The sequence below is a fragment of the Dendropsophus ebraccatus genome, chromosome 9 (genome assembly GCF_027789765.1).
Source record: "Dendropsophus ebraccatus isolate aDenEbr1 chromosome 9, aDenEbr1.pat, whole genome shotgun sequence".
Classification (NCBI taxonomy): domain Eukaryota; kingdom Metazoa; phylum Chordata; class Amphibia; order Anura; family Hylidae; genus Dendropsophus; species Dendropsophus ebraccatus.
In genome coordinates, this window is record NC_091462.1 from 107091152 (window position 1) to 107102549 (window position 11398).

General features: G+C 45.6%; 1 protein-coding gene across 1 annotated transcript; it reads right to left on the bottom strand.

Annotated features, from left to right (window-relative positions):
- Nucleotides 1-1929: 1929 nt before the first annotated feature.
- Nucleotides 1930-11372, bottom strand: GID4 (GID complex subunit 4 homolog). The gene is made up of 6 exons (XM_069984248.1): nucleotides 11014-11372; nucleotides 6116-6175; nucleotides 5179-5286; nucleotides 5004-5105; nucleotides 4011-4141; nucleotides 1930-3453 (listed from the first exon to the last, which is right to left on the bottom strand). The coding sequence occupies exons 1-6, from the start codon at nucleotides 11320-11322 to the stop codon at nucleotides 3390-3392; spliced, it is 774 nt and encodes a 257-aa protein (XP_069840349.1). The 5' UTR covers nucleotides 11323-11372; the 3' UTR covers nucleotides 1930-3389.
- Nucleotides 11373-11398: the final 26 nt, after the last annotated feature.

Below are 11398 nucleotides of genomic sequence, written 5' to 3' on the forward strand. Positions count from 1 at the left end.
GTAGGTTCACACAGAGCACATTTCCTTTGAAGAAATACACAGCAGGCGTTCTTTCAGTTTCTGCCAGGGTTTCACCACACCATGCAAGACTAGAAAGCAAAAACAAACAGCCACGGTCCCGGCCTGTGATTGGCTGAGCGCTCCGTCAGCTGACCAGCCATTCTGAAGATAGGGCGCGTGAGACCCGGGCATGAAGACAGCGCGGAGAAGAAGCCTGGACAGGTAATGTATGATGATGATGCTTCTTCTCAAATCGTCGGTCGCCCGCCGCACACCTCTATTCAACCGTAGCGATGTACAGTGGGGGAAACGATGATTTTAGGTGTGGCCCTAAATGAACGATCAGCCGATAACACGATCATCGGCTGATCGTTCTCTCTATTCCAGTGAATGATAATCGGCCCGATTATCGTTACTGTGGAATAGGGCCCTAAGGCTGTGTGCACACCAGCATAGCACAGATCACAAGTGACTGGGTGTCTGATGACCTGTGAGGAGACCATGGCTTACAGTCACAATGCAGACACTAAAACGCATCCCTACTAGGATAGAGTGAAATAGTAAGTGAAAGGAAAAGCCAGCTTACCCTCTCCACTGCACTTCACGGACTCTCACTCCAACAGGTGCCACTTGTAGATTCAACTAATAGATGAGTCCATGATTAAAGGGGTTATCCAGCGCTACAAAAACATGGCCACTTTTCTCCCTACTGTTGTCTCCAGTTCACTTGCAGTTTGCAATTAAGCTCCATTTACTTCAATGGAACTAAGTTTCAAAACCCCACCCAAACTGGAGACAACAGTAGGGGGAAAGTGGCCATATTTTCATAGCGCTGGATAACCCCTGGAAGGCTGAAATGCGTAGGCATCTTGTTGGGGGCATGCCGGAATGTGTGTACGGTGATGGAAGTTTTGAATAAACTTACTTGCAACCACTCTGCTGGAAGCAGGACTCATCCATTAGTTGAGCATAGGAAAGAGTAAACTCTCCATTATAAGTCTGACACTTTTTTCTAACTCAGAGCGGAGAGAGGATGCACTGCAGCGCTTCTTCTCCCGAGCAGGTCTGAATACTTGACCAGGACTGATCAAAACTTTTGACAAGACTATGACATGTCAAAAATTTTATGTAACAACATTGACACTTTAAAGAGAAAACTCCAGAGAAAAACTTTTCTTCAAGTATGGACGACTGACAGATTTTTTTTTTAAGCCAAAGCCAGGAATGGATTTGAAAAGAGGAGAAATCTCAGTCTTTCCTTTATGACATGTTCTCTGTTCATAGTCTGTTCCTGGTTTTGGCTTCAAAGATCTGTCAAAAATCTCTGTGTAAACGCACCATTAGTCACTTCTATTTAAAGGGGTTATCCAGGGCTACAAAAACATGGCCACTTTCCCCCTACTGTTGTCTCCAGTTTGGGTGGGGTTTGGAACTCAGTTCCATTGAAGTAAATGGAGCTTAATTGCAAACTGCACCTGAACTGGAGACAACAGTAGGGGGGAAAAGTGGCCATGTTTTTGCAGCGCTGGATAACCCCTTTAAAAATCTCGAATATTCCAGTACTTATCAGCTACTGTATGTCCAGGAAGAAGTGGTGTATTCTTTCCAGTCTGACACAGTGCTCTTTGCTGCCACCGCTGTCCAGAGCAGTAACAAATCCGCATAGGAAACGTCTCCTGCTCTGGACAGAGGTGGCAGCAGAGAGCACTATGTCAGACTGGAGAGAATATACTACTTCCTGCAGGACATACAGCAGCTGATAAGTACTGGAAGACAGTTAAGAATACACCACTTCCTGCAGGAAATGCTTTTTACATGTGTATTCTTACACAGACTGGAAGAAAAATCTGCTCTGTGACCTTTCCCATAGGAGTTTCTACCTTTATTTGAGAGATTTGGGCGGACCTGGCACATCATGCCTCTCCTGGATTATTAGATTTTTTTTATTTTTATTGTGCATTACACAATGACATCACTAATTCTTGTGCTCCAGTTGAAGCTCCATCATTTATTGCAACGTGCCCTAGTGTAAGATTGGCTCTAGCCCTTAGGTTCTGTTCACACAGAGCAAAACTGGCAGAGCAAAATCCCACCAGCCTCCCTGTCCTATTCCGCCAGTTATGCCCCATGTGACGCAGCCTTATCCCTCCAGCCAGTATGCTGCCCCCTCTCTCTATGTAAGGAGGGGGGAACAACAAAAAAAGACAGACTTGACTTTTCAATCCATTCTAATTGTTGTGGTTTTTTGTTTGCAGGTAAATGAAACATTGAAGCAACAAGTCAGCGGTGTAACAGCAAGAGGTTTTCGTTGCTTTTTTTTTTTTTTTATGGGGGAAAAAAAAAACTGAATAGATGTGTTTCTCGGTAAATGTGCAGCGCCGGGTGGGATACACGAGAAGTCTGAGGCGTTTGCAGGAATCAGAGAGAAAAGCCAGCCACGCTTTAATCCATGACACATAGCAAATACGACAACAACTCCAAACAGCTCCTCGCCGTCACCAATCACTTGCGTAAAGTCCATCTCGGTAGCGTTTCGGCGGCTGCTGCCCATTGTGAGCACAGTCTGCCAGCAGGTGGCGCTGTTTTATGTATATTATTTTTCTCCCCCCCTCACTTTGCAGTAGACTTTGGAGAAGCAGGATATACGCAATCTGATAATGAGAAATGAGACCGAACAAGCAGGGGGTGCAATGCAATTCCATCACCCGTTATGTATACCCTGGAAAAATAGGCCGCCACAAAGTACGGAAACTGAATCTTCTTCAGCTCAGGAGGCTTCCATAGATTTATACTTCTTTGATTAAATATATGTGTATTTATAATATATATTTATAGATATAAAAAAAAAAATCTGACATTTTCCATTTTCAATGTGAAAACGGGGAAATGTATTGCAGTACGGAATAAGTTTTCCTTTTGACATTGGGCCCGGGGGGAGGAGGAGCCCCATAGATCTGCTGACTAGTGTGAGATAGGTGGAGTGTATAGGCCATGTATGTTCGGCTGAGAGTCACAGACCCCCAGCTCAGAGCCGCCCCCTTCAGCAGCAGCTCCGGGGCCGCTATAGTTCGGTGTCCCTTCCAGCCGCAGGACTAAAGGGTGCATTAGGGGGTTAGGTAAGGAATCCATATTCTTGGCTTACTCATAGGAGGGGCAGGGGAAAGCCGGAGCAGTAATGTCAAGCAGGAAAAATAAAATAAAATGGAAAAACAAGAAAACCCAGCGGATTAAAATAAAAACTGCGCACAGAGCGGACACTGCTGCACGCGCCATTGCTTTAACACTCATACATTCTTCTCAGAGTTTAACAGAAAAGAAACTGCGGGCGGCGGTGCAGACAGCTCCGATCCATCTGTGGGGTGGTGGCGGCAGCGAGGTCACAGCTTCTGTCACCGGAATTCATAGATAGGTGCGCTGTGTTCTGGGACGTGGGTCAAGTTTAAAGACTGATACCTGGAAGGTGAACACAAGTGAATGTTAAAGAAAAGCTTAAAGTGAGAGCAGCATAAACTAGTGACAAAGGCTAAACAGATCTCGATATTACTTATATCATTCTGTTCTGCTATTCTCCTAATATGCAGGAGAATAATATTCTTGCCACACCCCTTCCCCCACCTGCTGATTGACAGGTGACTTCCTACACACAGCATGGATAGATAACTGCCAATCAGCAGCTGGTGGGCAGAGTTTTCTGCTTCTCATGAATATCCAGGACTACTGAGCTCATGCACATAATTGAGAGGACTACTTATTGTCCATGTTATTCAGAAGGATATCTCTGGATCAGCTGCACAGAATAATATAAGTGATACATCATTCTGTTCAGCCTCTCTGTCACTAGTTTATGTTACCCTGTGACAGGATAACCCTACTGACAGAGTCTCTTTAATTTATAACCTTGTGTAAGAATGAGAACATGCTTATAGAGAAGTAGAGACAGCAGCCATAACTGTCAGGAGGAGCTGTATGTTTAGTGAATACGGGACCAGTGGCCCAGGCTAAACACTCACCATTCGGAGCTCCGGTGATAGTAATAACCCTCTATGGATGCCGCTGACTTCTGGAAGCAAATGTAGTAGAAGCCGGCAAAGGAAGCGCCGCTGATGTCTTTAATCGTGTGATCCGGCACCAGGAACTGTTCCTGCAGAGGAGAAAGGAAACCCTGTGACATCCTATAATGGGATATGGGGGAGCCCTATATAACATCACTATAGCAGGATATAGGATATGGGGAGAGCCCTATATAACATCACTATAGCAGGATATAGAGTTAGGGGGTCAGCTCTGTATAACATCCCTATAGAAGGATATAGGATACGGGGAGAGCCCTATATAACATCACTATAGCAGGATATAGGATATGGGGAGAGCCCTATATAACATCACTATAGCAAGATATACAGAGCTAACCCCCTAACTCTAAGATCACTATAGGAGGATATAGGATAAGGGATCAGCCCTATATGACATCCCCATTACTATAGAAGGATATAGGATAAGGGCTCAGCTCTGTATAACATCCCTATAGAAGGATATAGGATACAGGGAGAGCGCTGTATAACTTCCCCATCACTACAGCAGGATATAGGATATGGGGAGATCCCTGTATGACATCCCCATCACTACAGCAGGATATAGGATATGGGGAGATCCCTGTATAACATACCCATAACTATAGCAGGATATAGGATACGGGGAGATCCCTGTATGACATCCCCATCACTATAGCAGGATATAGGATACGGGGAGAGCCCTGTATGACATCCCCATCACTATAGCAGGATATAGGATACGGGGAGATCCCTGTATAACATCACTATAGCAGGATATAGGATACAGGGAGAGCCCTATATAACATCCCCATTACTAAAGCTGGATATAAGATACGGGGAGAGCCCTATATAACATCCCCATCACTATAGCAGGATATAGGATATGGGGAGATCCCTGTATGACATCCCCATCACTATAGCAGGATATAGGATAAAGTGTTAACCCTTTACCTTCCATCTCATAAAGACGTAGTCTCCAGCTTTCAGTTCCTCAAACCCAAAATCATCGGAATTAAAGGTTTTCGCGTACTGATAGAAAGCCTGGAACTTCCCCTGTGGAGAGATGAGGGGTTAGTGCCCCGGAGTCACCATACAAGAGGCAGAGACCCCCCGGCCCAGCACTCACCCAGTGCTTCCTGTCCACGTCTTCATCCGCGTCCCACTTTCTTGTTAGGAAAGGATGTTTCCTACTGATTATCTCCCCTTCAAAGAAGGTAGTGAGGGTGGGGTACTCCTAGGAGGGGATAGGGGAGAGCTGGGGTTAGACATCAATGCAGAGGCACCCTTAAAGGGGTTGTCCAGCATTAGAAAACCATGGCCGCTTTCCTCCAGGAATGGCACCACCCCTGTCCTCGGGTTGTGTGGGGTGTTACAACTTTTTAGAAGAAAGAAGCCATGTTTTTCTGATCCTGGAAAAAAAAACATTTAAAGGGGTACTCCAGCAAAAAAAAAATAAAAAAATAAAAAAGTTCTCTTAAAATCAACTGGTGCCAGAAAGGGCAAGAAATTTGTAATTTACTTCTATTAAAAATAATCTCTAGTCTTTCAGCAGTTATCACCTGCTATATGTCCTGCGGGAAGTGGTATTACCACTGGCCTGGACGGCAGGAGATGTTTTCTATGGGGATTTGCTACTGCTCTGGACAGTTCCTGAGATGGACAGAGGTGGCAGCAGAGAGCGCTGAGTCAGACTGGAGACAATACACCACTTCCTGCAGGGCATACAGCATCTGATAAGTACTGGAAGACTGAAAATTTTTTAATAGAAGTAAATGACAAATCTTTGGCACAGGACTGGTGGCAGAACAGGTTCAGAGCCTTATGTTTCCTCTATGACAGAATTTCCATTTGCAAAACTACAACTCCCATAAATCCCTTAAGACCATGCTAGACCAATGCTCCCCAACCTGTGGCCCTCCAATTGTTGCAAAACCACAACTTCCATCATGCCCTGCAACCTCAGCATGTGTAGTAGCAGCTGTATATCTGGAGGTAATATTCAGTCACATGGCCCCATGGGATGCTGGGTAAGGAGATCTGCTCCTAGGGCTGGGGTCTCTTACCTCAGTAAGGCCTTTAATCTTCAAGTATCCACACAGATAAGCATTCTCCATGTCCACGTGCTGAGGAGCAGAAGAAGAGACAGAATAGAACATTACTATATTACACCATGACAACACCGCCTGTCACTGCTGCATAGGGATACTGGGCTCAACCAGAAGTCTTGTCATAGGGACACAGGCAAATAAATGTGCAGAGATGACTCAGCCATGGACTCATACTCTGTCTCTGACACAAGATATAGTCCGGGACGGCTCCATGTAGTCACAGCTGTCAAGTGACTGAGAGTCAAGAGGGATCAGCAGCCGCCACAGGGTGTCAGCACAAGTGACTCACTGCAAATATTACCGCTCCGGCAGCCGGCTGAGATTGATATATACTTCTCTCCATCATTTCCAGGAGCTCTGCTTGTCCATGGCCCCCCGGCTGCCGCAGAACTACATTTCCCATCATGCCTGGACAGACAAGGATGTAGTTCTGTAACAGCTGGAGGGCTGCAGGTTCCCTGTCCCTGCTGTAAGCTTTCTGGCACAGGATTCAGCGGTTACACGCGCAGACGTCTGCAGCGGCACACTGACTGCTCATGTATACAGATGAGGAGGTCCCCGCTTCCTGCTCTGGACTGAAGTCATAGAGAAATCTATAAGCATGAGGCAGTGGAGGACGAGCGCACGTACAGCGAGCGGCCGGAGGAGTCACACGAGGACACGACTGTCCAGGAACGATCTGCTGCACCAGGGGTGGGAACAGAGGAGCACAGCGGCGCACACACACACACATATATATGTATATATGTATTACACACACATACAGTGGTACCTTGGTTTAAGAGTAACTTGGATTAAGAGCGTTTTGGTTTAAGAGCTCACAGTTTTTCAAAATTGTGACTTGGTGTAAGAGCATTGCTTTGGTGTAAGAACTCCCTGTACTGGGTGGGAGGCGGAGTGGGGGAGGGGCATGGTCTGCATAGCGGGGTCTACAGCCCTGTACTCTGACCCAGGAAGTCTCCCTCACCTTCCAAATCATAGCAGATCCACTTCAGGCTGGGGCTTACATTAGAGGACAGGACTGTGGGGGTAATCTCTCCATAGCTGTAACCCCTCTCTCCCCGGACAGAGAGTGCTGCATGTATGTGCCCACATCTGTCCTGCTCATTCCTTCATGCTCCCTGCAGTCTCTGTCCGCCCTTGTGTTTCCCATCCTCTCCATTCCTGTACAGTAACTTATAATATCACATATTCTGCTGTTTCTGAATGTTTGTTTCATCTGTTTTACTGTTCTAATAAATCATTATTTTTGGGGTGTGGAACCAATTGTCTGCATTTCTATGATTTCTTATGGGAAAATTTGCTTTGGTTTAAGAGTGGATTTGGATTACAAGCGCAGTCTCGGAACATCAGAAACTCTATACACAGTATACAGGAGCGGTATATAGAGCTCTATACACAGTATACAGGAGCGGTATATAGAGCTCTATACACAGTATACAGGAGCGGTATATAGAGCTCTATACACAGTATACAGGAGCTATGAGCGGTATATAGAGCTCTATACACAGTATACAGGAGCTATGAGCGGTATATAGAGCTCTATACACAGTATACAGGAGCTATGAGCGGTATATAGAGCTCTATACACAGTATACAGGAGCTATGAGCGGTATATAGAGCTCTATACACAGTATACAGGAGCTATGAGCGGTATATAGAGCTCTATACACAGTATACAGGAGCTATGAGCGGTATATAGAGCTCTATACACAGTATACAGGAGCTATGAGCGGTATATAGAGCTCTATACACAGTATACAGGAGCTATGAGCGGTATATAGAGCTCTATACACAGTATACAGGAGCTATGAGCGGTATATAGAGCTCTATACACAGTATACAGGAGCTATGAGCGGTATATAGAGCTCTATACACAGTATACAGGAGCTATGAGCGGTATATAGAGCTCTATACACAGTATACAGGAGCTATGAGCGGTATATAGAGCTCTATACACAGTATACAGGAGCTATGAGCGGTATATAGAGCTCTATACACAGTATACAGGAGCTATGAGCGGTATATAGAGCTCTATACACAGTATACAGGAGCTATGAGCGGTATATAGAGCTCTATACACAGTATACAGGAGCTATGAGCGGTATATAGAGCTCTATACACAGTATACAGGAGCTATGAGCGGTATATAGAGCTCTGTACACAGTATACAGGATATGTGAGTGGTATATAGAGCTCTATACACAGTATACAGGATCTGTGAGCGGTATATAGAGCTCTATACACAGTATACAGGAGCTAGGAGCGGTATATAGAGCTATGAGCGGTATACAGAGCACTATACACAGTATACAGGAGCTATGAGCAGTATATAGAGCTCTATACACAGTATACAGGAGCTATGAGCAGTATATAGAGCTCTATACACAGTATACAGGAGCTATGAGCAGTATATAGAGCTCTATACACAGTATACAGGAGCCATGAGCGGTATATAGAGCACTATACAGGAGCTATGAGCGGTATATAGAGCTGTGAGCGGTATACAGAGCACTATACACAGTATACAGGAGCTAGGAGGGGGTATATAGAGCTCTATACACAGTATACAGGAGCTAGGAGGGGGTATATAGAGCTCTATACACAGTATACAGGAGCGGTATATAGAGCTCTATACACAGTATACAGGATCTGTGAGCGGTATATAGAGCTCTATACACAGTATACAGGAGCGGTATATAGAGCTCTATACACAGTATACAGGAGCGGTATATAGAGCTCTATACACAGTATACAGGAGCGGTATATAGAGCTCTATACACAGTATACAGGAGCGGTATATAGAGCTCTATACACAGTATACAGGAGCGGTATATAGAGCTCTATACACAGTATACAGGAGCGGTATATAGAGCTCTATACACAGTATACAGGAGCGGTATATAGAGCTCTATACACAGTATACAGGAGCGGTATATAGAGCTCTATAACAGTATACAGGAGCGGTATATAGAGCTCTATACACAGTATACAGGAGCGGTATATAGAGCTCTATACACAGTATACAGGAGCGGTATATAGAGCTCTATGCACAGTATACAGGAGCTATGAGCGGTATATAGAGCTCTATACACAGTATACAGCAGCTGTGAGCAGTATATAGAGCTCTATACACAGTATACAGCAGCTGTGAACGTTATATAGAGCTCTATACACAGTATACAGCAGCTGTGAGCGGTATATAGAGCTCTATACACAGTATACAGGAGCGGTATATAGAGCTCTATACACAGTATACAGGAGCGGTATATAGAGCTCTATACACAGTATACAGGAGCGGTATATAGAGCTCTATACACAGTATACAGGAGCTATAAGCGGTATATAGAGCTCTATACACAGTATACAGGAGCGGTATATAGAGCTCTATACACAGTATACAGGAGCGGTATATAGAGCTCTATACACAGTATACAGGAGCGGTATATAGAGCTCTATACACAGTATACAGGAGCTATGAGCGGTATATAGAGCTCTATACACAGTATACAGCAGCTGTGAGCAGTATATAGAGCTCTATACACAGTATACAGCAGCTGTGAACGGTATATAGAGCTCTATACACAGTATACAGCAGCTGTGAGCAGTATATAGAGCTCTATACACAGTATACAGGAGCAGTATATAGAGCTCTGTATACAGTATACAGGAGCTATGAGCGGTATACAGAGCTATGAGCAGTATATAGAGCTCTATACACAGTATACAGGAGCTATGAGCGGTATATAGAGCTCTATACACAGTATACAGGAGCTATGAGCGGTATATAGAGCTCTATACACAGTATACAGGAGCTATGAGCGGTATATAGAGCTTTATACACAGTATACAGGAGCTATGAGCGGTATATAGAGCTTTATACACAGTATACAGGAGCTATGAGCGGTATATAGAGCTCTATACACAGTATACAGGAGCTGTGAGCGGTATATAGAGCTCTATACACAGTATACAGGAGCTATGAGCGGTATATAGAGCTCTATACACAGTATACAGGAGCTAGGAGCGGTATATAGAGCTATGAGCGGTATACAGAGCCCTATACACAGTATACAGGAGCTAGGAGGGGGTATATAGAGCTCTATACACAGTATACAGGAGCTAGGAGGGGGTATATAGAGCTCTGTACGCAGTATACAGGAGCTATGAGCGGTATACAGAGCTATGAGCAGTATATAGAGCTCTATACACAGTATACAGGAGCTGTGAGCGGTATATAGAGCTCTATACACAGTATACAGGAGCTATGAGCGGTATACAGAGCTATGAGCAGTATATAGAGCTCTATACACAGTATACAGCAGCTGTGAGCGGTATATAGAGCCCTATACACAGTATACAGCAGCTGTGAGCAGTATATAGAGCTCTGTACACAGTATACAGGATATGTGAGCGGTATATAGAGCCCTATACACAGTATACAGGATATGTGAGCGGTATATAGAGCTCTGTACACAGTATACAGGATATGTGAGCGGTATATAGAGCTCTGTACACAGTATACAGGATATGTGAGCGGTATATAGAGCTCTATACACAGTATACAGCAGCTGTGAGCGGTATATAGAGCCCTATACACAGTATACAGCAGCTGTGAGCAGTATATAGAGCTCTGTACACAGTATACAGGATATGTGAGCGGTATATAGAGCCCTATACACAGTATACAGGATATGTGAGCGGTATATAGAGCTCTGTACACAGTATACAGGATATGTGAGCGGTATATAGAGCTCTATACACAGTATACAGCAGCTGTGAGCGGTATATAGAGCTGTGTGGATGTTACCCGGCAGCCCCCCCGGTACCGGCCCCGGTCGCCCCCGCCTCACCTGCAGCACCACCTCCACATCGTACGAGTTGCCTTTGCTCTTCTGGTGTCCCCGGAACTTGGAGCCGCTGTACAGCAGGGTGGTGGCCACCCCGGGCTGCTGCGTGTTGATGGGAGGAGGCGGGATGAGGGACGAGGAGCCGGAGGCCGTGCTGCTGGCCTCGGTTCGGACCGGCATGTCCGGTGCCGGCCCCGCCGCCGCTGGGCACAGCTCGTCCCGCAGGGCTCGGCCGCTTCTCCGCTCCCGGCCTGAGCGCCTGGGCCTCTCCACCACCGAGCGCGGCGATTGGTCGAATGACGCCCCACCCATGCTCTCACTGGCGCTGCGATTGGTCTAGGAGCAGAACACGGAACGCCGGGAGATGTAGTTTCTCCTGTAGAAGCGG

Coding starts and splice junctions, on each gene's coding strand:
- GID4 (XM_069984248.1), bottom strand. CDS start 11,322: ATGGGTGGGGCGTCATTCGACCAATCGCCGCGCTCGGTGGTGGAGAGG. Junction 5,287..6,115: donor AGATTAAAGGCCTTACTGAG/GTAAGAGACCCC, acceptor ATCCCCTCCTAG/GAGTACCCCACCCTCACTAC. Junction 5,106..5,178: donor ACGTGGACAGGAAGCACTGG/GTGAGTGCTGGG, acceptor ATCTCTCCACAG/GGGAAGTTCCAGGCTTTCTA.